General features: G+C 49.6%; 7 protein-coding genes across 11 annotated transcripts; 4 read left to right on the top strand and 3 right to left on the bottom strand.

Annotated features, from left to right (window-relative positions):
- Positions 1–53: 53 nt before the first annotated feature.
- Positions 54–2,442, top strand: dgt6 (dim gamma-tubulin 6). 2 transcript variants are annotated; one of them, XM_015181568.2, is made up of 3 exons: positions 54–1,497; positions 1,565–2,124; positions 2,193–2,442. In XM_015181568.2, exons 1-3 carry the CDS (start codon positions 195–197, stop codon positions 2,328–2,330), a joined length of 2,001 nt encoding a protein of 666 aa, XP_015037054.2. In that variant the 5' UTR covers positions 54–194; the 3' UTR covers positions 2,331–2,442. The 2 variants fall into 2 exon arrangements, with proteins under 2 accessions (XP_015037054.2, XP_001358295.3); XM_001358258.4 differs by having other exon boundaries at positions 2,190–2,442.
- Positions 2,443–2,722: 280 nt separating this feature from the next.
- Ctl2 (Choline transporter-like 2) lies at positions 2,723–8,071 on the bottom strand. 2 transcript variants are annotated; one of them, XR_004468439.1, is made up of 5 exons: positions 7,907–8,071; positions 7,341–7,653; positions 5,257–5,626; positions 2,944–5,189; positions 2,723–2,865 (listed from the first exon to the last, which is right to left on the bottom strand). XR_004468439.1 is itself a non-coding variant. In XM_033376709.1 (2 exons), exons 1-2 carry the CDS (start codon positions 5,578–5,580, stop codon positions 3,117–3,119), a joined length of 2,397 nt encoding a protein of 798 aa, XP_033232600.1. In that variant the 5' UTR covers positions 5,581–5,626; the 3' UTR covers positions 2,941–3,116. The 2 variants fall into 2 exon arrangements, 1 of the variants encoding a protein (XP_033232600.1); XM_033376709.1 differs by lacking the exons at positions 2,723–2,865; positions 7,341–7,653; positions 7,907–8,071 and having other exon boundaries at positions 2,941–5,189.
- Positions 8,072–8,307: 236 nt separating this feature from the next.
- yem (yemanuclein) lies at positions 8,308–13,523 on the top strand. Its single transcript, XM_002137231.3, has 6 exons — positions 8,308–9,359; positions 9,426–9,644; positions 9,713–10,568; positions 10,647–10,794; positions 10,856–11,095; positions 11,155–13,523. The coding sequence occupies exons 1-6, from the start codon at positions 9,135–9,137 to the stop codon at positions 12,794–12,796; spliced, it is 3,330 nt and encodes a 1,109-aa protein (XP_002137267.2). The 5' UTR covers positions 8,308–9,134; the 3' UTR covers positions 12,797–13,523.
- On the bottom strand, positions 13,463–15,546 carry Atg14 (autophagy related protein 14). Its single transcript, XM_001358255.4, has 3 exons — positions 15,086–15,546; positions 13,965–15,016; positions 13,463–13,911 (listed from the first exon to the last, which is right to left on the bottom strand). The coding sequence occupies exons 1-3, from the start codon at positions 15,367–15,369 to the stop codon at positions 13,757–13,759; spliced, it is 1,491 nt and encodes a 496-aa protein (XP_001358292.2). The 5' UTR covers positions 15,370–15,546; the 3' UTR covers positions 13,463–13,756.
- A 621-nt stretch (positions 15,547–16,167) lies between these two features.
- Positions 16,168–19,097, bottom strand: Pdhb (Pyruvate dehydrogenase E1 beta subunit). Of its 3 annotated transcripts, XM_015181565.2 has the most exons (5): positions 18,950–19,090; positions 18,635–18,880; positions 18,150–18,311; positions 16,687–17,218; positions 16,168–16,624 (listed from the first exon to the last, which is right to left on the bottom strand). In XM_015181565.2, exons 2-5 carry the CDS (start codon positions 18,824–18,826, stop codon positions 16,413–16,415), a joined length of 1,098 nt encoding a protein of 365 aa, XP_015037051.1. In that variant the 5' UTR covers positions 18,827–18,880; positions 18,950–19,090; the 3' UTR covers positions 16,168–16,412. The 3 variants fall into 3 exon arrangements, with proteins under 3 accessions (XP_015037051.1, XP_001358291.1, XP_003736426.2); XM_001358254.5 differs by lacking the exon at positions 18,950–19,090 and having other exon boundaries at positions 18,635–18,927; XM_003736378.3 differs by lacking the exons at positions 16,168–16,624; positions 16,687–17,218 and adding an exon at positions 17,344–17,856 and having other exon boundaries at positions 18,950–19,097.
- Positions 19,098–19,475: 378 nt separating this feature from the next.
- LOC6897081 (uridine diphosphate glucose pyrophosphatase NUDT14-like) lies at positions 19,476–20,320 on the top strand. Its single transcript, XM_002137229.3, has one exon. The coding sequence runs from the start codon at positions 19,541–19,543 to the stop codon at positions 20,249–20,251; it is 711 nt and encodes a 236-aa protein (XP_002137265.3). The 5' UTR covers positions 19,476–19,540; the 3' UTR covers positions 20,252–20,320.
- Position 20,321: 1 nt separating this feature from the next.
- Positions 20,322–21,246, top strand: LOC6897080 (uridine diphosphate glucose pyrophosphatase NUDT14). Its single transcript, XM_002137228.3, has 2 exons — positions 20,322–20,790; positions 20,850–21,246. The coding sequence occupies exons 1-2, from the start codon at positions 20,387–20,389 to the stop codon at positions 21,079–21,081; spliced, it is 636 nt and encodes a 211-aa protein (XP_002137264.3). The 5' UTR covers positions 20,322–20,386; the 3' UTR covers positions 21,082–21,246.
- The last annotated feature ends 1,080 nt before the right edge of the window (positions 21,247–22,326 follow it).

The following is a 22,326-nucleotide window of genomic DNA, read 5'->3' as shown; positions in this document are numbered from 1 at the left end:
TGAAAGAACATTTACAATTTAAATTGCCACTATCGATACTGCAATATCGATATGATCGTGCACACATACTCGAACATATGACAGAACGCGAAACTTCAAACCAAAGCGGCGGGGCACAAAAAAAGCAACCAAACATTGGGGCCATATTGGAAAATAATCAAATTAAGCCAATTTAGCCTGAATGAGAAGCGAGCATGGACCGCACGGTAATTGCACCCTGGAAGGCGGAGGAGAAGGAGCAAAGCGAGAAGCTGCACAAGAAGCTCCAGGGCCTGGCTCTACTCTATCCAATGGGCGAGGAGATGCGAAAGCTGCTCTCCTGGGACATGTTCCTCAAGCCGAATCAGGCGGCGTTCTTTCAGGTGATGTACTATCTGTTCCGTTTGCTGGATCCGGCGGAGTTCAAGCGGCGCTTTTTCTGGCCAATTACTGACAAAAAGGCGGAGGCCAATTTCCGCTCCTGCACCGTGGAGTACCTGAAGCACTTGAACGAGAAGCATCAGCTGCAGTGGGCGAACATCAAGTCGTATTTGGTGGTCATGCCCGGTGGCCATAAGTTCATTAACTTTATGCTGGACCTTGTCGGCTTTGTGGTCCAGGAGCTGATCAAGCAACGTGAAAAAATCTTACTCGTGGACACGAGTTCATCCCATCTGCGGGACTTGAATGTCAAGGTGATGGGCAGGCAGAATTCCCTCCTGAAGGAGTATGCATCGTCGTATGTGGCGGAAATGGAACGGAATTCGGCTCTTCTGCGAGAGGGTACCCTTAAAATCAGACAAATCATTTCGGAGATTTCCGTCATCACGGAGATACCCGAGAAACGTCTGTACGATAATGTCTTCCTGGAAGAGTTTGTGGCAAGCAATCGACTGGCTGTGCAACAGCAGATATCTGCGCCGGCTGCCACCAATGCCACACTAGAGTCACCGCTCAGGGACCTCAAAGAGAAGATCGAACGCTTCCAGGCCAAGCAAGCAGAGCACAATCAAAACAAAGCAGCCATGGACCAGACATTAACCGACATGCGCCAGCTTCTCGACAGCGATGCTGAGCCGATGTGCGCCTCCAATGTAGATGCCCTGGTGGGCGCCTTCAACAGAGTAAGTGATACGATTGCGGAGCAACTGGATGCCAACGACCACTACAACGAATCCAACGAGGTCGTGACCAAAGAACTGCAAGCGCTGCGCCTTGAACTGGCGGAGATGGAGAGTCAGGTGACCAGAGTTCAACGGAAATTGAATGCTCGGCTCAGAGAGGAAAAGACAGGCAGCAGCAGCAGCCTTCATCAGGCGCAGACGCAGCTTCAACAGTCAGTGGCTGGCACTCCGCGCCTGGATATGCGTGCCCATGGCATCGCCATGAAGCTGGTGTCCACGCCGCCCATTCGATTCGATTTGGCCAGCGGTAATATGCGCACGGCGCACGTCCGGCTGCCCCTGCAGGACGACTTTAAGGCCAAACAACTGGACACGTTCAGCAACAGTTTACTGGGTATACAATTTACATTCCCATTTTGTCCATTGTAATCATAATAATGCTTTAACTTTAACCTCTTTAGCCCCAGCACCGCCACGATCAGCGCGCAAAATGAAAGCCGTTGACCAGTCCAGTGATCTCAGTTGCACCCTGAACCGATCCAGGGTGGCCAATCCCATGCAGCTGTTGCGCACCATCGGCAAGTCCACGGCCAGACCCTCAGTGTCCGTCACGCAGCAGCAGCAGCAGCAGCACAATCTGTCATCGCTGGGCAGCAAATGGAAGCAGATGCAGGCCTCGTTCGGCTTTGACGATGCCCCAGGTGGAATTGTTGTGCCCGTGCCCACTGTAGTAGCGTCCCCTGCAGAATCTTCCCCTGCCGTCAGCGAGCCATTGACGCCGTCGAGCTGCAATGATTGCACACGCATTGAGCGCATTCCCCCCCGGTCTTCCAATGCCAACAGCTCGCTGGTGGCCAAGAGTGCGGCTGTGAGGAAGGTGCTGGATCTCTCGCGCAATGTTCAGAATCTGAGTACATCACCATCGGGCCGGCTGGATCCGTTAGTGCCCGAAACGCCACTCCACGAACCGATGCAACAACAAATAATGCCACGCGTTCTGCTCAACGACCGGACAATGGATGTGAGTGCAGTGGTGGTCTTCAGTGAGATTTTAGTTCAGTTTTCATGGTGGTTTCTGTCTTGCAGCAGTTCGAGGACCCCTTCGACAATAAGGAGAATGAAATGAACGCCTTGAATGATGAATCGAAGAACTTTGCTCTTCAGCTTGACGTTGGGGATGACCTGCTCGACACCAGCGATAGCGTGCTGAAGGATGTTTCCATTTAGCGACGGACTGGGGGCCATCATAGATACCCGCCGGCTTTGTGTGTTTGTGGCAGTATTTAATGTTTATTATTTTATGTATTCGAAATTTATAAAACTTATGTTCTAGCATTTATCTCTTGTCGCACTTTCGCTCTGCCATACAAAAATCAGACTTTCCAATGAATGAAACACTGAGCATTTTCATGGAAATGGAATGGAATGAGGGTACAAAGCGAAACAAAAAAAGTAAACAAAACTGCATGGGAATTCAATTTTATTAAATTCGATATATGATGTCCAATTTGGATGCAAAAAATCAAATGGTTCTCGAGAGATATGTGTGGTTGTTGGTGTCAGTGGATCGGCACGGCCCTATCTTGTGGGGATGGTATACATTGCTGCCGACCACTGGGTGTAAATGTTTTTTTTTTTAAAGGTTTTATATTGCTTTTGGTCTTTAGTGTCGTATGCGCTTATCACATGATGTCCAGACAGACGTTTCCTTCCTCCGTCTTCGTTTTTCAAATCAAATTTACATAGGGTTTAAGTAGTGTAACTATAAAGGGGAGATTAGAGATTGGAGAGATTAAAAGTACTGGCAAATTCTGTAAAAAAAAAGTGGCATTTGTCATACATTTCATGTAAATCTTATTGCAGCTCTACTTCTCGTCATCCTCTGAGGCTTTGAGCAATGGGGCTCACAACCCAATAGATAAGGTATGGGATATATGTAATAATATTTATAAATATATGTATATAGATGAGTTTCCATTATCTTTTAGTTTGCACTGTCATTTCGATTTTCCTCTATTTGCTGCGACGCTGACGTGGCGGCAGCTTGTTCTTCTTTCCTAGAATCTTCATTAGCTGCTTGGACATGAAGAAGGGCTTTTCCGGCGTGCCATCGTTTCGCTCGCAATCCTCGAGGAAGCACAAGAACAACGTGTCCACGGCCGTCGAGTAGACGCCAAAGAACACGCTGGTTATGAGAAAGGCTGCTATCACGACGACTGTGGTGGGCACAGCCCTATGATGGAGCTGCACAATGGCCGGATTGTTGGCCAGAAAATAATAGGTGGCCACGCCCGCACCGGCCGTGAGCAGCAGCTTGGATATAAAGAAGAGAAAGTCGGTGACCTGATCCAAGGTTATGACCCGCAAAAAGTTGCGCATTATCAGATTGAAGGCATCCTTGGCGCTGGTGCAAAAGCTCTTGCCATGGATGGCGCACATGATGTACGCATTCCGATTGAGGAACTTCAGGAATGTCTCCAGCAGCCAGAAGAAGCAGCGCATGCAGCAGAGTATCGCCCTGGTCACAGCATTGTCGTACTTCTTCAGCTTCTCATTGATGTACTCCAGCACCAGGCGGATGAGACGCACCACGGCCAGGATGAGCGATCCAAAGGCCAGCGTCCCCAAATGGTAGAAGGCCGTCTGGCCGAAGGCTCGTGCCAGCGTAAAGTAGGGCACATCGCGCTTCTTGAACGTCCAATACCAGCTGGCAAATGTGGCCGCCAGCACCATGTCGCTGAAGGCAGAAATAAAGAAGCTCAGCCAGAGGAAGCCGAAAATGTTGTAGAAAATGGCCCATTTGATCAGCGGCGGATTGTCGATGTCCAGGAAGCTGCATGTCGTCTGGGAGCAGGCCACTCGCTGCGATTGCTGGAAGAAGCCGGTCGTCGAGGCCTCCGGATTGTAGCAGTGCTTTTCAAACAACTGCGGATCGCAGGCACTGCCCACCGTATAGTTGATGGCTGGACCCTCGCACACGCAGCGCTCCTTGGTCACTTCGCCGGCTTCGTTCAGGCGCTGCACCATGCGAAACGATAGTTGTCCTATGGAGCCCAAATAGAGACCCACGCCGATGGCAAAGGCGATCGCGGCTATGAAGAGCACCCACGAGAAGATGGGAAAGAAGACGGTGCTGAAGACACTGCTGACGGCCTTGCTGCCCTCCTTGGTCAGGGCGATGGCAATGCGGATGCGCTTCCGCAGGACAATCACCAACAGCAGGATCACCACAAAACACACGCCCACAAAGATGGACAGATAGAGCCAGGTCTTTTGGTTCTGCAGAACATTCTTCACCGTCGACTGCAGATTGAGACCATGTATCGGGACGGTGGGCGTCTTCTCCCAGAAGATGTACTGCCGGACGGTGTAATAGATGGCAACCAGAAGGCCGGTGAGGACGCCAAAGATAGAGAACCACAGTATGGGCGCCGAGAGCCAACGCATCAGGGCAATAAACACCAGCGAGGCGATCAAAGTACAGAAGCAGGCCACCAGGATAATGGACCAGGAATTGACAAGATCCTCGACAATCTCCTCGCCCAGCCGCTGGGCATCGTGGGTGCCGTTGTAGAAATGCGCCACCAGGTTGCCCACCATCTTGGCCAGCCGTGTGTCCGTTTGTTTCATCTTCTCCTTGATCACGGCATCGTTCAGCCTTCGTCGGCACTGCACCGCTGGCTCTTCTTCCACGGGCTCCAGCCTGCCGTTCGATTGCGGCAGCACCAAAGCCTGAGACATGCTCAGAGCCATGGCTTGGGCCTGCAGTTCCGGCTCCGACGTGGCATTGCCGGGCAGCATTAGCTGGCGACGCGACCGACCGCCCTTCAGCAGAAACGAGGGAATAAACTCGCACATCTGTGGCGAGAACTCGAATAAACAGCGATTGAGGAAGGGCGCACTCTTGATGTACCAGCGAGCGCAGAGATTCTGATCGATGGCCCGCTGCATATCGGCTTTGCTGCGAATTTTCGCCTTGTGCTCATCCGTCAAACAGATGAGCCGACTCCTCAGCTCCTCATAGCTCAGGCTGTCGTGCATGGTGTCCCAGATGAACGTTTGTGTGGGACAGCTCTCCACGCATACCTGCAAGGGATCAAGGTTTAAGTTTCAGGCATTTCTACTCTCATTGATCGTATGAATCACCACTTACTTGTGGTGTGGGGCAGCCAGTAATCGGCACGAGCGGGTCAATGCACTGCTCCAGATTGAAGAAGAACAAATTCTTTTTGTGCAGAACAGGCGAATCGATGCCGCACTTCTGATTGAACGAGTCCGTCGGCACCATCAGCTTGTTGAGATCGCCATGGGTGATCGCATAGTGGGCAATGAAGCCCCAACCAGCCAGGAAGAGTACGAACAGCAGCAGGCAGGGCACATCCGTGCAGCTGCGATCCCGCTGACGTGGTCCCTTGAAATTCCGATCATAGCGCAAGGGCTCGCCATACTTGTTCATCAGTTCCTCGCTCTCAGTCATGTTGCCTGTGCCGCTGCTTGTGCTGCTGCCTGTTGCTGTAAGAGATCTGTGGGCGACAAAATGGAAATGAGAAGAGTTCTAGTGATTGAAATCTTATCATCTATGGGCCCTTTTCTCGGGTGTTTGTCTGTGTAATGAGTCTCTGGTCTGCGAAAAAAAACAGTTCATTTGTAAATATGTACATTTCCGTCAATGCGTCATCGTTTCTAAAATGGAACCAAACCACGATACACAGAGAGACAACGACTGCCAGTACTCGTACTACATAGGTATATGCATATGTACATATGTCCCCATGTATAGCGTATAGCGGGTGTTAGAAACCACTCACCGGTACTTTTTGTTCTCAATATTCATTGTCTTTTGTACGGCATATACAGGGTACAAATGATTGATACTTACACATTAAAGTATTCTATGTTCGTGGGTATATCATTTCACAATAGTTATTTGAACAGACAACAGAAAGTGATCTCATGTTAAGGTGGTCTGCCAGGCAATGTCTGTTTTATTCAATTATATTTTGTTATTTCAGTATCCATCTGGATTCTAAGTTCTCAAAGGTTTTGTAATCAAATAAATCAGAACTTTCACTCATTTGAATTTTAATTTAACATTTGGGCAGTGGCCGAGCGAAAATCAACAAATAATAAATATGTATACAGCAGCAGCATCGTTTTAATTGCTTTCACATTAAATATGTTTTTCCGGAATTAATAACCTGATTTTTAAAAGCGTGAGCTTTATTTAGTTTCCGTTTGTTTTTTTATGCCCTTTCAGAGAGTCTTAGGATTTGGCGAAAATGCCCAAGTGAAAGCTGCAGAAGAGAAGTTCGAAGAATTGAAAAAAGAACATACATGTCGTGTGCATGATGCACGACTCGAGTTTCGCTGATAAGAGTTTTTGGGCTTGCCGTTTTTTGTTTAGATCAAAGAAATAAATAATTTAGAAATATTCAATTGGGTTGAGTACATGTCCTTCTGCTATTTAGTCCCACAGATAGAGATGCATAGATCAGATTTGGTCTCTAGTGACACTGGGAACAGGAATTTCCATCAGATAGGATACAAAGGTTGCTCTGACTAAACTGCAGGGTATCTAGCACTTCGGCCCTATGGCTGGGCCATTCATTCGTTCTTCTTGTTGCTTTTCGCATCTCTTTTATCACTTTTGCATGTCAATGATGCGAGATGTCGCTGTTCTTTGATAATGATCGTGAACTTTGAGACGACGACGAACCGAAGACAGAGCCGAAGACCGAGATCGGGAATGATCATTTGTCGTGTCGCAAAATTGTATAATGACGCATTAAAAGTGAATTAAATTCGTACGCGCAACTTGTTGATATTCATTATTTGTTGGTTTTTTTTTTGCGCCGGCCACTGCCCAAATGGAAAACCAGTTGAGCGCCTGAAATGGACGCGTTTTCAAACAAAAATTTCGCTTTTCATGGAAAATTCGTTGGACACATTTGGATTTCACAAGGCGACACATGTATTCAAGGTCATTTACCGCGTATAGTACCTTTTTGGGGGCTTTGAAATTCCGGAATCCAATTAAATGGAGAGACACGTTGGTCGACACTTGTTTGCATTGGGATTCCGTACCGTGTACCGCGAGTACTTATGGGTCTTACGGCGGAGTCTGATAAAGGAATTCTGTACTCAGAAATAGATTCTTATCGCTGATGATGTTCTGCAGAGTACTATTTGCTCTGTTTTCTCTGGCCCAGGTAATTGCTAATGGAACGCATTACTCACCTCTGGCGGCTATGCGTGATGGCTTCTCTTCCGTTGCAAATGAAATGGAACAACCAACCAACATAAAAACAAGACAACAAAGAAGCTCTTCTTTACTGGCGCGCCTGCCCTGTATACGTGTGGGCGGGGGACTGGAGACTGCTTTGTTTCATTTGATTCCTGTGTCGTTCAGGGCCTTCGGGCGAAAGTCACACATCGATGACCCACCAGTGGGGGGCGGGTGGCTCCTTTCCTTTGTTGGTGGAGAGTTTTAAAGTACCGTACGTTGCTCTTTGAACGGCGGTGGCGGTCACTTGCACTCGAGAGGGGGGGACTGCAAGCATAAAGGCAGCATAAAAAATGTGTATTTGTAAAAACGAGTGGCTTGGGACCACTGCACGGCACACGACACTGCAGTGGCACACTTTCATTAATTGCACAATTCTTATCGCTTTCATTTGATAGTGGCAGCAGAGCCAACCACCAATTTTCATTAATAACAGCTTGCAGTTTCGACCGAATTACTTTGCATGCAACTATTTATTGGAGTAGAGCACCCACAGGCATGTGTATGAACAAAAACTCACGTATTTGCTCCAATCCACTTGCACTAATTATAAGCAAACACTTGGCGTAGTTACGTGAGAGGCAGGCAGCCCCACAATAATACTGAGAGAGACCCCAAAAATCCAAAACACTCAGAGCCCCCAACAGCTGGCGCTGGCAGGGCTGCGCACCAATGCGATTTGTTCAAAACAAACCAGAATTGTGCATCCCTAACGAGGGCCACAATAACACCATCAGCTGGTTGTAATATTTTCAAAAATATTATGTGAATTTCAGGTAAGTGAATCCAAACTATCGCTCACGGGCTCTAGAATTAAGCATATCTGGCTTAAATGTACAAAATAAAAGTATTTGATTTGTAAAGATTGATACCGTCAAGTGCAAACCGTTCTCTTATCACAATCTTAGTTGAAGCAAGCGAGACAGGTATATTGCGAAATCTCCGCGACCAGGGCTGCACAGTGCTGGTCTAAAAGTTAAACGCGGGGTCGGAGATGTATAGCGTTGAGGACGGGCCACGGGATTTTTTAATAAGAAACAAATTACAAGCCCGCTCGCAAAACTGCAAAAGCGCGTATTTCATGCTGTTTAATGTGTCCTACTTAAGTGCGATTAGCCAGTGTTTGTGGTCCCGGATGCACCGAATATGCGACTTGTGTTGTTTTTGTGCCGGCAATCGAGTAAATTAAACCGAAATTTTTTTCTTTCCCAAACTGCAGAAAAGTGACAAATAATCCGTGGCCTGCATCTGCAAGCGCGCGGGGGGCGGCCAGATAAAGAAAGAGCAGAGCGCAAAGAAAGAGCGAAAATCGCTGTTGATTAACTTTCGGGAATCAAAACCGAGGGCCCGTCGCGTTCGCATTTGTTTATGTTTTTCTAAAGATTGTTTTTGTGTGTTGAATTCCTGCGGATCGGTTGCAAATAATATAAAAGGAGAGTAAAAGTGAAAACAGGCTGCGGCTATTTGTTGTTGGTGGTGTACGTGCAGAAACGGAAAGAGACACATCCCTCCTCGTCCCCCGTCCCCCCGTCCACCGTCCACCGTCGCAGGAGAGGTGGGAGAGGAGTGCGAGTGTGAGTGGTCGTTGACGTTGTTTTCGTGTGACACACAGAGGAGAAGAAGAAACACGCGGCGCTGCTGCTGGCGGCGGCCTCGCGCTTCTATCATCCAAAAGGGCGGGAAGGCAGGAAGCAAAGAAGGTTCTCTTCTCTCGTGCGTGTGCGTGTGCGCTTGCCGCTTGCTCGGAAATGTCGAGGGGGGGCGAACATAAGCGTGTCTCCCTTACTTCAATCATCCAGAGCGAATCCGTGTTCTCGAGATTCGGCAGCAACATATTGGAGCCGGAGGTGCCGGCCGTCCAAAACAAGCCAGCAAAGACAACGAAAAGCATTCGCATCAATCTCAAACTCTTCGAGACGGACACCGTCAACTATCCAGAGTTTAATTATTCGAAGCTATTGTATTTGGAGAAGGTATTTATCCCCCCTTTAGGGTATCCAGTAGCTCTCTCGATGTTAACGCTTGGTTTTGTGTTGCAGAAAAAGGCCAAGAAGCTTAAGCTAAAGACTGGCAACGGTTTCAGCAGCAGCGATCCGTTTGCCGACAACGATGACGATGTTCAACGCATTGCCAAAGAGCTGGAGGCCAAGTATGGCACCGCCTATGCCAGAGGACGTGGACGCAGCAGAAGGGAAGATCATCGGGACATTGGCGTGGGCTACGATGACACCGACTCCTTCATTGACAATTCAGAAGCGGTACTACACATTTAACCAAAACGGAATCGCAATTCTGGGCTAAAAGGTTTCCCATTTCCCTTTTGCAGTACGATGAAATCATACCCGAGGAGGTGGAGACCCTTGAGGGGGGCTTCTACATCAACTCCGGCGCCTTAGAGTTCAAACCCTTGACCAAGAAATCCTACACCACTCGAACGGATGCGATCATCAAAATGCCAGAGAGATCGCGCAAGCGCATCGTCTCCTCGAGTTCCGAAAGTTCATCCTCTTCCTCCTCCTCGTCCTCGTCTGGCGAGGATAACGAAGACAACAACAACGGATCGGATGGTGATGGGTCATCAGACAGCGAGTCGGAGGAATCTGACGATGATGATGATGATGATGATGATGAGGAGGACTCTGATAGCGAGAGCCTGGACGATGGCGACTCTGCGAACACAGCAAAGTCCAACTCCAATGACAAGTACAAATCCAATCATCAGGCAAAGAGAGCGAAGATCACCTCTGGCGGTGGCGGGTCGGGTTCTGTGGCAACCAAATCCAAGTCAAAGTCAAAGTCCAGTGGTTCTGGCTCCAGCACCACCAGCACCACAAAGCCCACCAAAACGCTGACCGTGACCTCCTCTTCGTCGAACTCGCCGCGACCCAGTGCCGTGGACAATTCCGATTCGGAGGTGCGTCAGGCGCAGGCCCAGGCCCTCAAGAAGGTGGTCAAGACCACGACCGTCAAGGACATGCTCAAGGCCAAAAGGGATAGCTTCCTCAAGTCACAGAGCGGCACAGCTGCGGTCAAAGGAACTGTTGTCAATGGCGAACTGAAGTGCCATTCCACGGATGATCTGGAGACCAGCTGTGACACCGACTCCGTCCCAGATCAGGCCACGATGGATAAAACGCCAAAGGGCCAGGGCCAGGGCCAAGGCCAAGCACAAGCTGGTGAAAGTATGTCTCTCCCGCAGGGATATTTTTAGAGATAATATTGCTATTTCTATTTTTTTCTATTTTTTCCCCCCCTTAAAGATCTGCGAACGGCTGACACGCAGCTGCCGACATCCCTGGACGCGGATATACTGAACACCGTCAACTGTTTCAAGGAGACGGTCAAAAGCCGCGACATGTGCGGCAAAAAGTTCACGCTGGACAACAATCTCAGCTCCCTGCTTCTAAAGTGAGTTTTCTAGAGACATCTGACAAGCACTGCTAAGCGATAAATCTTTTCTTTTCTGTAGGGTCTACGAGGCACTGCTCTGCACGGATCGAAACGAGCGGAATATGGTCTTCTCGCACATCGAGTACCAGCTGCAGCTGCCCAAATACTATATACTGCGCAAGGGCAAAGCACTGCGGTCCAAGGAGGAGAAGACGAGGACAACCATTGCATTGGAAAGTCTGCGGCGTGCGGTGTCCGAATCCATGCCCAAGGCAATAGCCAGCTACGAAGTGGAGCTGCATCATTTTGCAGAGCAGGCGTAAGATAATTGGAATCATTTACCCCTTAGGTTTTCCCTAATTTCTAACACATTTGCAGAGCGGCGGATGTCAATTCGGAGGTGCCGCCGAAGATGCCGCGCAAAAAGTTCCAGTGGACCAGCGAGCTGCGAAACCTTTTGTTCGCCGTCTATCATGCACGCTGGACCTCCTACGCTGTGCTCGGCAAGCGCAAGGACTCACTAGAGGATTTCATCAATGGTTATATGAAGGAGAAGGTCGTAGAACTGTGGCCCATGGGCTGGATGCGCTGCGATGAGCTGCAGCGTGAAATCAACCGCCAAAAGAACTCCATCAGAAGGTCCACAGAGAAGCCGAAGACTGCAGCGAAACCAACGGCCGCTGCTGCGGCTGCCACACCAGAGCCACTGCCACTGCCGCAGGCCAATAATTATATAAGACAAGTAGTAGACGAGTTGCCGCCAGGAGGAGCAGGACCAAGTCGCTCGCGTGGCAACTCGGACACGGACTCAGCTACAAGTGCCTCATCCAATAGCCTGAAGCGCAAGCTCAAAGAGCAGCCAACCGGCAAAACCACCAAGCCACCGAAAACAAAGCTGCCAAAGCATCAGCAGCACCAGCCGCTCCAGCAGCAGCAGCCACTCCAGCAGCAGCAGCCCCCACCTCAAATCCAGGTCACGCCGGCTGCAGCAGTACCTGTGAGTGCTGCTGCTGGCAATCTGGAGAACCTTTTGTGTATGCCCAGTACATCGGCTCAGGCGGCTGCCTTGGCGGGCATGCTCGGCGATCTTGCAGCATCCACTAGGACATCGGACCAACACCAGAGCATGTACAATCTCATAACAGCGGCAACGCTGGCAGCTGCCGCCGTCAGCAATCCTAGCATCACGACAATCAACAGCCAACACACAGGCAGCATCTGTAGCAGCAGCACTACAGCACATTCCAAGATGATCAGTGGAGCACGACCATCGCCGCATGTCATCAACTTGGATGACTACCGGTGTCCCAGCGACATCCTGCAGACATCAAAGCAGCTGGCTGCTCATTCCTCCACCACCATCACGATCACGCCCAAGCCGACGCCGACGCCCGTCATCACCAGCACCAACAGCAGAAGCAGCATCAACAGCAGCACCAGCCCCAACAGCGGTAGCTGCATCTCCTACGCCACTCAGCTGCAAAGCTCTTTGGTCAATTTGGAGAGCAGCAGCGAATCGGATGGCGTTGAGATTGTGGGTGTCTATCCAGCCGGAGCAATGGCGATGGCAACGGTGACAGCGACAGCGACAGCGACAGCGAAGCCGCAAACCTCCAAAACAAAGACAAAGACTCAAAGCAAGGGAAAGACAGCCACAGCCACAGCGGGGAAGGCCAATGGAGCGTCATCAGTGCTGGGTTTCAAAACGGACAACATGTATATCTACAACCACAAGAACAACAACAACAACAACAATAATCATCATCACACTGCCAAAGTGGGTGTGGCAATGGGACCCAGTGGAGGGATGACTGTGGGTCAACAGCAGCATGTCTACGATCTCAGCAGCAACGCCCAAGTAATGAAGACGTTGTCCGACCTGAAAAACCTTGAGAAGCATATGACACTTCAAAATAGTTGGCAAAACCAGTTTTCCGTCTCACCAAGCGGTGGCGGTGGCGCCATGAAGGGTGGAGCCGGAGCCGGAAACGGTGGAGCTGGAACATCATCGCATCAATGACCCTTGCTTAATGCCGCACAGCCATCGAAGGCACCAGTGTCGGCATTCTACAATCACGAGGCGATGGCAGCAGCCCTCGTCCTCTCCTCGATGAGCTCCTTGGCCAGCTATGATCATCAGTTGGGTCTACTGAACGGCAGCGGCGGCACTGTGGCGGTGCCCGTGCCCGTGCCGGTCTCCGTGGCCAGTAGTTCACATCATGGGGGTTCCGGTTCCGTCCCACTAACCCATACACTGCCACAAGTATTTGTAAAGCCCTCCCCGCCTTCAGCTGCCAGCGAGGCAGCAGCCAGCAACAACACCACATCCATCTTACAACAACTGCCAACGAAGTTTGTTTAGCATAAGTCCCTCTACCATCGGATATCTCTGGGATTCGTCGGGGAAGATGCCTCCATCATCTTTTAAACTGTGTGCTGTGCAGGTTTCATTCAAATTAAACAGGACAGTAGTCCACAGTAGAGTCCTCGTCGAATGCTCAAGCATTTTTTGTACCGAAGAATGTGTGCGTGTTCGTTTCGTTTCGCCTTTCCTTTTCATACAATTATAAATACATATTTCTAATTATACATATATACATCCAACATTTAGTCGTTTAAGGAAGGATTAGTCGAGTCGTGTGTGTAATTTGTACTTTGCAAGAATTAAATAAGCTAAATTCGGATCTAGTTATTTATAGCGAACCATTTTTATTAAATAAAGGAGACAAAAATAAGTTATGTAAAAACTCAAACGCCTTCCTCACTATTACACACAGCATATAGGATATATACAGATATACATATCGATATTAGTTCTGTAAACCAAAAAGATAATGCTAAAAGACCCCCAACACATACACTCTTTCTGATAACACTCCTCTTGCTCGATAACTTAGCCTAATTTGTAAAGATAACACAAGTGCTTCGCCTTGCTGTCGCCGGGGGGAAGGCAGCAGCAGACAGCAGCGGCAGCCGGTTCTCACTTGATCCAGCGCAGCATAGAGGTGGCGGCCATCCGCACCATGGCAATGGTGGACTGTTGGGCCACTGCCGGCATCAGATTGGGATCCGCCAGCTCTGGCTGTGGCGTCAGGCTGGGCACCGACTCCCAGTCCAAACGCAAAGAGTTCTCATCTGCAAGGAAGAAACATGTATTTATATCCCTTAGAGCTCTGCTCTCTACACACCTTCCGATTCGGATTCTGTGGCCGTTTCAATGCCAATTAGTAGAGAGTCGACAGATTTCATGAGCGGCGCATTTGTCACATCCAAATGGCCAAAGCGGCCCAGGTCGCTGCGCTCCAGATCGAGTATGGCCAAAATGTTCTCGAGCGTGTGCTGTTCGTTCAGGGCCCGCAGCTTCACCTGCTGCGTGTAGGCCAGATACATGATGTTCGAGTTGACGCGGGATACCTTGCGCAGGAACTGCTCCTCGTTGAGCAGTTTGCGGCAGAAGTCGCCGTAGGCAATCTTGTGCGGCAGTCGCACATTCAGATAGAAGCTCAGCAGCTGAGTCAGTTGGGCCGTGTACGTGAGGGCGCCCACAATGCGATAGGCCTCGTAACGACTGGGTGTAATCTCATTGGCCGTGGCCTTTGGCACATCGTCCTTGTTGTCCGACAGCCAGTCCAGGTAAGCGGTGTAATCTCCATTGGCCGGCAGCGAGGGCCCCACAATGCGGTATTGCACCTCGCTGATGCCGCTGCCATGGAACACCCACTTGCCACGTATATACGAAGTGTTCTTGGCATCCGCTAGAGCCGCAATGGTCTCGGCCTCCTCGCTGCGCTCGTTGCTCATCTTGCGCTGCTGCTCGTCCTTCAGCACCACCTCTGTGATGGGAAAGATATAGGTGACCAGCTGTTGGATGCCCCGACGGGCCGTCTGCTTGATGTTGTCCATCAGACCGAGGTGCGTGTCGCGCAGTTTCTCAATCTTCTCGATGCGATCGAGCACATAGTCCTCCAGCATCTTCACTTTGATGGGATACTTGGGCAGGTTCTTGCGCTTCTCGGCATTCGCCAGACGCAGCTCATCGCGCCGCTCGCCCAGCACCAGCAGCCGCTGTGTGGTGCTGCCGATCAGCTGCTGCAGCAGATCCAGCTGTTTGCGCTTGGCTTTGATGGCCATCACGCGATTCTCGTTCGACTTGTGTTGCTGTATGAGGCGTTCATAGCGATTGCTAAATGTCTTCAGACCCGCCTGCAGATTGATATACCGTTGCTGTTTTTCCGACAGGCTGCAAAAAAAGATAAACCCATGTACTTTACAGAATGATTCAATGACTGTGCACAGTGTTGTAGCAGACCTCTCGGCTCTTTCGGTGGCGCTATGAGTAATGTTTCCATTTCTGACGCAATTGCGACAGTGGAAGCGTGTCGCACTGCAGCCGAGACACAAAGGACATCGCAGACCAACTGCAGCAGAAGCAGCAGCTGCTGAGGTTTCCTTTACGCTGCTGCCTCCATTTGGCTTCTTCTTTGTGTATCCTGTGCCATCACAGATGTCATCGTCGTCGTTTGTCGAGGCACTGGATATTTGAAAATTCTCTGGGGCTTTGGAGCTTTCATCGGAGCTGGAGCTACTTGCCATTACAGCCAGAGCATTGTGTTTTCGAGTTTCATTTAATTGCTATTGTTATTGTTATTGCAGGTTTTCCTTTTTTTTCTCTTTCTCTCTGTGCGATATCGATAAGTATTGCCACACTATCGATAAGTACGATTATTGGACAACTTGGACAAAACAATTAATCGGTAAAAATTACTATTTTGACAGGAAACTATAATTTTGAAATATAAATAAAATGGATATAGTTTATTTTACACCATTTCTCTTTGCCGACATAAAAAACAAAAACTAGACAAAATACGACGCAATTGTATTGATAATTAAAAAGCGAGCGTAGTAGTTAATTCCCAGATTCTCCACTTTGGTGGGGAAGCAGGAGGTGCTGGACCCCAACAGAGGCGGAGACTCATCCAAGTGGTTTGCAGGCACTTCAATCTGCACCTTACCTTAAAACGCAGCCACCTGCTGGAGCGAGAGATTGTGAAACTCTACCGAGGCTGTCGTGACTTTCGACTGTCTACAAGCATTCGGACTTTACGAAGATCTTTTTGTCCCGCCAGCTTGCAGGATGTCCAGCACGGTAGTCTTCCGCGTCCGTCTGCAATTGGTGTGGCTGCTCGAACGTTCTTAGCTGGAGCACTCATTGTGGGGCACTTTTCGCCCTTTTTAAAGATATGTTTACAGTAAATGTGCCCGAAATCGATGTCATGGTGACCGAAATGGCGAAATTATTCTCCGCGTGTGTTCGAAGACTTGGAAGCCTCTGTTTCTTGCAGGCGCCACTTTCAAACACGGAAAAATTCCAACGAAAAGTTCGCCCAGTTTTTATAGTTTTTGTTTTTAATTTCGGAAGAGATTTCTATAACCAAATAAATCAACTAGCAGGTTTGAAAGATAAACAAAATCCAATGGTGCTGCTTAAATTCAAACCATTCCATTTCACTTTTCGATTTGTAATTCGGTGCATTAATTTAGGGACAGCGTATGTCCATTTGTTTTTTTGTTTTTTTTTCGTTGGACAGTAAATTTAGCTAGCTTCGGGTCTTATCCTGTGCGTGTGGTTGTGCCTATTTCAATGCAGCAGTAGCCTTGCCCGCCTTGCCGCCCAGCACTTTAAGGGCCGCCTCAGCCACATCGGCCACTCGGGGCAGAGCATTCGCCTCGAGCGTCTTGGCATAGGGCATGGGCACATCCACACCGCAGCATCGCCACACAGGGGCGTCCAGCTCGAAGAAGGTTTGATCCTCCATGATGCGAGCGCAGATCTCAGCTCCAACACCTTAAAATGCAACGAATTAATATTTATTTAGGGGACTGAGAGGGTGATCTCCAAGCTCTTACCGTGCTGGGGCCAGCCGTTCTCAAGAGTGATCAGATGGTGGGTCTTGCGGACCGAGGCGAATATGGTCGCCGTGTCCAGGGGACGAATGGAGCGCAGATTGATAATCTCAGCCTCGATGCCCTTCTTGGCCAGATCGGCGGCGGCCAGGAGGGCCGTCTCCACTGCCTTGGAATGCGCCACAATGGTGATGTCCTTGCCCGGCCTCATGATCTTTGCCTTGCCAATCGGCACCAAAAAGTCCTTGTCGAGGATTTTATCGTCGACGGGGAATGCAGTACCGTACATGAGTTCGTTCTCCAGAAACACAACTGGATCGGGATCCCGAATGGCAGCCTTGAGCAGGCCTCGTGCATCCTCCGTGTCATAAGGGGAGATCACCTTCAGGCCGGGGCAGTGCGCGTACCAGGCGGCAAAGCACTGAGAGTGCTGGGCGGCCACTCCAGAGGCGGCCCCATTGGGACCACGGAACACGATTGGTACATTGACGGCGCCAGCGGACATGTAAAAGGTCTTGGCAGCCGAGTTGATAATCTGATGATGGCAGGAAAAAATTATGTTTTCAATTATTTAAGGACTACTGGGAATCGGGGATTGTATCGTGGGTCTCTAATGGTGTGATGGGTGATGCCTCCTCCCTGAAGCTGATCTGATGTCCATTTCAAGTTAATACGATGTGCATTTTATTGGTTAAACTTTCACTTAATGCCTAATTTCTGCTTAATGATAAATGCGGGCAGGCGTCGTCCCTTCCAGAAGCGGGGCAACGGGTTATCGTTGGCCTGCCGCAGGATCTCGGCCACATGCTGCTCGGCACTGAACGATTCCGCCTGCTTGATCTGGGCCATGAGCTTTGCCTGGAACGCCTTCTCCTTGCGCATCTCGCGACGCTGCCGAACCTTGGCCCACTCGAACTTCATCTTGCGACGCAGCTTCTTCAACTTGTGCTTCTTCATCTTGCGTCGTCGGATGACAATGAGGCGGGCAGCCTCCATTTTGTCGGGTATTCTCTTGCCCAGCGGTGGAGAAATGATTGTTGCATCGCCCACGCGATCTTTGTGCAGGATATCGTTGATTTCCGTCAGCCAGGTGGAGCGCGGACTTTCTATGATCTTGGTCAGAGGCAGTTGGCAGTCGCCAATGGGAGGCTTGACAGACTTGAGTATCTTTGCCTGCACATAATCGGATAATATGGGGGTGGAATTAGTCAAACGGTACAGATTCCGGATCTACTTTGCATTGCTTTTTGTGGTGGCAGGAGCCGTTCAACCCATATTATCCCATTACGCGCCGCCCCTCTGGTATTGTAATGAACTTGAATTGGACTACGAGTATTAGCTAGCTGAGTGGGAGGGGCACATTAACTGGAGTTTTCTCTTTGGCAATGAGATAATATGAGTATTTAGGCTACTGCTTGTGGTGGGAGGGAGTAGTGTATGGCGTATGTGGGGGATGGAACACTCACGTGATCAATGGCCTGCATGGCAAAGTTGAAGGTCATGAACTCGCAGACGGGACGCAGACCAGCCATGGCAGCACCGACAGCAATGCCAGCGAAACCCATTTCTGTGATTGGCGTGTCGATGATGCGTTTGTCGCCGTACTTCTTCCACAGTCCACGGGAAACCTAAAAACAGGTAAACGCCAAATAAGAGCTTGAATGATCCAGAGTAAACAAATCAGAAGGGACGGTATTATCGCTGCGTTATCAGCGTGCGAGTCACACACATTTTGCGTGACCTTGCCAATTACAATCACGCAGCCACCGGTAGGTAGACGGTCGAGACACGATTCAGATTCATTATCAGGCACGCATTTCATTCCCTGCCCTGCCCCTCGACTTGTTACTGTGGCCCCAGTGCATCAGCTGTCACCGCGAACTGTCAATGGCCGCAGCTGTTTACGTAATCGGCAAGGGGGTAAATGTTGCGACGGTTTTCTTTCGCTTACCTTGTAGGCACCGTCGTACTGGGCCACCTCCTCGCCCAGCAGGAAGACACGGTCGTCCCGGCTCAGCTCCTCGTCGAGGGCACTGTTGAGGGCATCGCGCACCGTCATCTGCTTGGCGGCCAGCACCTTGGGGGTGGTGGAGAACGCACGTTGGGCGGCGCAGGCTGCTTGTGTCAGTCTGGAGCGCAGCATATTCGCTTAATTGATACACACACTGCCTATATTGCAATCGGATTCGTTTCCCAGCTGCAAATCCAATTCGGAAAATGCTATTATCTAATGCTGGAGACTAAAGAAAAAAATATTTTTACGCACCGACTGTCGCCCCAAGATTAGTGTGACCGCGGAATTATCGTTAAAATATACCGTCCGACCCTCAGAAATATACCAAAATATACAGCCTCATGTCGAAAATGTACCGGAAGTATACTGACGAATCAAGTTCTTTTATACATATTTCTCGATTATGACACTACGTCCCTGCCCACAAAATTGTATCCAATTAATGAACCCTTTTTCTTCTTGACTGGTTTATTTTAAATACCTCTCGTCCCCCTCTATTTAAATAGTTCTTCTTCGAGATAAATCCTGCCCTTCCTTTTTACTTACAAGAAAAACATTGATATCTTTCACCTGAACTGCGATAAAATGATTCAATTGTCAATATATTCGGTGGAATATTAAAATACCCCCGTGGCTTGCAATGGGTTAATCGTTCTCCCGCGAACTATTGGAAACCATATCCGCGACTTTGATATTCCGTTAACCAAATTGTTTTGTTTTCATAGGGTATATTTGTAAAATGAGACCGTATATTTTGGTATATTTCTATATATCTTTATCCTAGAACTATTTCAAATTATGTCGTTTTTACCACTGATTTTTGTTTCTTTTCTGTTTTAAAATATGCTTAAATTCTTTAGAGGAGGACTGCGCAGAGTCTGTTGTTTTGATGCAAAGAAGTCTGCCTTTGGTCGACTGAGTAATATTACGAGAATTTGGTTTTCTCCACTGCCCGCGAAATCCCAATGGATTAAGCCATGCTGCGTTCTTTACCTGGAAAACGAGATGAAGAAGGAGACGCACATTGTGAAAGTTCTTGACGGTGTCTTGGTGGTTTTATACAACAAGTCTCGGGACAAATTAATTTTTGTACGGCAGTTTAGAGCTGCAGTTTACCAAGCTCAGCTGAGCCGTAAACAGCCAATCACCAAAGGGGATGTGGATCTGCAAAAGTTTCCGCCGGAGCTGGGCATCACGCTGGAGCTGTGTGCGGGCCAAGTCGATAAGGACCAAAGTCTGAAGAATATAGCACGGGAAGAGATTCTCGAGGAATGTGGCTACGATGTACCCACCGACAGCATACAGCCGATTTTTCACTACAGATCTGGCGTAGGAATTTCAAGCGGCGCGCAGGCATTGTTCTATTGCGAGGTGTGCGATGAACAGAGAGTATCCGCGGGCGGTGGAGTAGACAAGGAGGTAATACAGGTCGTGGAGCTGTCGCTGGATGAGGCTAGGGAGCTGGTCAAAACAGGGATGACAACAAACGGCGGACCGGCGCTGCTGGTGGGCGTGATGTGGTTTCTGCTCAATAAAGCTCCAAAATCTTCGTAACGACAATCAAATATCAGTGTGACCATGTTCGATTCGGATTTAAATGTCATAAAGCTTGCTCGCAACTGCCATAAGCTTTTGTTGTTGTTGGGTGCTGGGCATCAGCTGTCTCCCGGAAAATATATTTTTAACACCATGGAAAACGTATCGAAGATCTGGTTGGGTCCGCTGCCCGCTGACTCCCCCTATGTGAAGCCATTTCGTATGTACTACATCCAGAATGGCGTGGAGAAGAACTGGGACCTGCTCAAAGTGCACGATAGCGTGGCAATCATTTTGTACAACTCAACGCGACAGAAGCTGGTGCTAGTGCGCCAGTTCCGTCCGGCGGTGTACCACGGTGTCATCGCCAGCGAGCAGGGGAACTTTGATAATGTCGACCTCCAGGCATTTCCGCCCTCAATTGGTGTGACCTTGGAGCTGTGCGCTGGGATTGTGGACAAATCGAAGAGCTGGGTTGAAATTGCACGGGAGGAGGTTCTCGAGGAGTGCGGCTTCGATGTGCCCGTGGAGCGCATCGAAGAGGTCATGGTTTATAGGTAAGTAGGTGGGACATATGACAGCCGAAGCTTACTTATGATCTTTTTATCTCTTGCAGATCTGGTGTGGGTGCTTCGGGTGCCAAACAGGCCATGTACTACTGCGAGGTGTCCGACGCCGATAAGGCCAACAGCGGCGGCGGTGTGGACGATGAAATTATTGAGGTCGTGGAGCTCTCCCTGGACGAGGCCAAACGCATGCTGCAGAAAGGAGCTGTGAACAACAGTCCGCCCAGCTGCCTGATGGGCCTTTTATGGTTCTTTGCCAACAAGGCACCCGTTACGGTTTAGATAAAACATCCCCCATTGTTGACTCTGCGGAGATAAGACGGACGTCTCGGTGATAAGGCGGGGGACTGTTAACACACTTCAAATGCTTTCCAATTGAATCATGTGAATGAATGCGCCCAGCGCCCAAGTAAATCCAAAACTCAATGCCTCACGAGGCTATGTAAAGTATAAATATTTTCTTACATGAGAGAATAAACTTTGTTCAGGCAGGCACTCGCATGAATTCGGTCAAGTGGAGGACTCCGATCCGACTCCCACCTTAGCGGCAAAGTGCATAAATCGCTTATAAATCAAAATGCCCCTAGCCGCAGAGAGCCGGGAGGGCGGCCCGAGACACAGAGCTTCTGCTGCTGCTTCTGCGGCTGCATCTAAACGGGTTCCGCACCGCGTTCTTCCCTCGCGATTCGATCCGATCCAATCCGACTCGTGGTGTGCAGTGCTGTGCTGAGGCGCGGAGCGGCGTGGCGCGGCGGGGCAAGGTGAGACGAGACGACGCTGTGTGCCGTTTTTGGGGCCCCTGTCAGGCAACGTGTTGCGCAGCTCAGGTTACTTATTTATACACGGCCAGGGACTTTTAGCTGCCGGGCCTGCTCCTGTGCCTCCGTCGCGCCACCATCTGAAGATGGAGCGGAGCACCACCGGCCTTTGCTTCAGCATCAGCTTCAGCTCAAACTCCAGCTCCATCTGCATCTGCATCAACGACAGAAGTTCAGGCGGTCATGGTGAGCGGTGGCGTGGAAATTTATTTACTTCAGAGCCATGATTTGGCAATATTTCAACATTGTAATAGAATTTCTTTCTTTCTTTCTTTCAGCCTTTTCAAACTTGACTTCCTTTTCGGCTGCAGTACCCCCTCCACCCCCCACCAAACGCAGCATCTTCCCCACTCCACTCTTCCCGATCCCGGGGCATGTGCGTGCATTCGATTTTCAGCAGATAATCAAGGCCGGTTCTTTGTTGTTGTTTGTGGCTGTTTGCTTGCGTGTTAACCTCATGTAAATTATGGCCGTAAGGCAGGGCCGAGGAAGGAGCTCCCCATCCATGCCCCCATGGCCAGAAGAACCAACAAAAATGCGAGTGTTGAAATTATATTTAATTTGCATATGTTGAAAGAGGAGCAGGAGCAGGAGCGGGAGCGGGAGCAGCAGGAGCCACAGGTAGCACCGGCCTCGGGCTCCACATGCAAATGAGTTGAGGGAGTTCTTTGCTCGGGCATCAGGTGTTGTCATGGAATTTGTCATGGCA

This window comes from Drosophila pseudoobscura, chromosome 2 (assembly GCF_009870125.1).
Source record: "Drosophila pseudoobscura strain MV-25-SWS-2005 chromosome 2, UCI_Dpse_MV25, whole genome shotgun sequence".
NCBI lineage: Eukaryota > Metazoa > Arthropoda > Insecta > Diptera > Drosophilidae > Drosophila > Drosophila pseudoobscura.
The sequence above is the reverse complement of the archived record's forward strand: the minus strand, read 5'-3'. Positions and strand labels throughout refer to the sequence as shown.

Excerpts from the sequence above, each read along its gene's own strand:
- dgt6 (XM_001358258.4), top strand. The coding sequence starts at position 195 with ATGGACCGCACGGTAATTGCACCCTGGAAGGCGGAGGAGAAGGAGCAA. Across the intron at positions 1,498-1,564 it reads GTTCAGCAACAGTTTACTGG|CCCCAGCACCGCCACGATCA; the intron begins GTATACAATTTA and ends TAACCTCTTTAG. Across the intron at positions 2,125-2,189 it reads TCAACGACCGGACAATGGAT|CAGTTCGAGGACCCCTTCGA; the intron begins GTGAGTGCAGTG and ends TCTGTCTTGCAG.
- Ctl2 (XM_033376709.1), bottom strand. The coding sequence starts at position 5,580 with ATGACTGAGAGCGAGGAACTGATGAACAAGTATGGCGAGCCCTTGCGC. Across the intron at positions 5,190-5,256 it reads CTGGCTGCCCCACACCACAA|GTATGCGTGGAGAGCTGTCC; the intron begins GTAAGTGGTGAT and ends GATCCCTTGCAG.
- yem (XM_002137231.3), top strand. The coding sequence starts at position 9,135 with ATGTCGAGGGGGGGCGAACATAAGCGTGTCTCCCTTACTTCAATCATC. Across the intron at positions 10,795-10,855 it reads CTCAGCTCCCTGCTTCTAAA|GGTCTACGAGGCACTGCTCT; the intron begins GTGAGTTTTCTA and ends TCTTTTCTGTAG. Across the intron at positions 11,096-11,154 it reads CATCATTTTGCAGAGCAGGC|AGCGGCGGATGTCAATTCGG; the intron begins GTAAGATAATTG and ends ACACATTTGCAG.
- Atg14 (XM_001358255.4), bottom strand. The coding sequence starts at position 15,369 with ATGGCAAGTAGCTCCAGCTCCGATGAAAGCTCCAAAGCCCCAGAGAAT. Across the intron at positions 15,017-15,085 it reads GCCACCGAAAGAGCCGAGAG|CCTGTCGGAAAAACAGCAAC; the intron begins GTCTGCTACAAC and ends CTTTTTTTGCAG. Across the intron at positions 13,912-13,964 it reads CACAGAATCCGAATCGGAAG|ATGAGAACTCTTTGCGTTTG; the intron begins GTGTGTAGAGAG and ends TCTTCCTTGCAG.
- Pdhb (XM_015181565.2), bottom strand. The coding sequence starts at position 18,826 with ATGCTGCGCTCCAGACTGACACAAGCAGCCTGCGCCGCCCAACGTGCG. Across the intron at positions 17,219-18,149 it reads CCATGCAGGCCATTGATCAC|ATTATCAACTCGGCTGCCAA; the intron begins GTGAGTGTTCCA and ends TGCCATCATCAG. Across the intron at positions 16,625-16,686 it reads GAACGGCTGGCCCCAGCACG|GTGTTGGAGCTGAGATCTGC; the intron begins GTAAGAGCTTGG and ends TTGCATTTTAAG.
- LOC6897081 (XM_002137229.3), top strand. The coding sequence starts at position 19,541 with ATGCTTAAATTCTTTAGAGGAGGACTGCGCAGAGTCTGTTGTTTTGAT.
- LOC6897080 (XM_002137228.3), top strand. The coding sequence starts at position 20,387 with ATGGAAAACGTATCGAAGATCTGGTTGGGTCCGCTGCCCGCTGACTCC. Across the intron at positions 20,791-20,849 it reads GAAGAGGTCATGGTTTATAG|ATCTGGTGTGGGTGCTTCGG; the intron begins GTAAGTAGGTGG and ends TATCTCTTGCAG.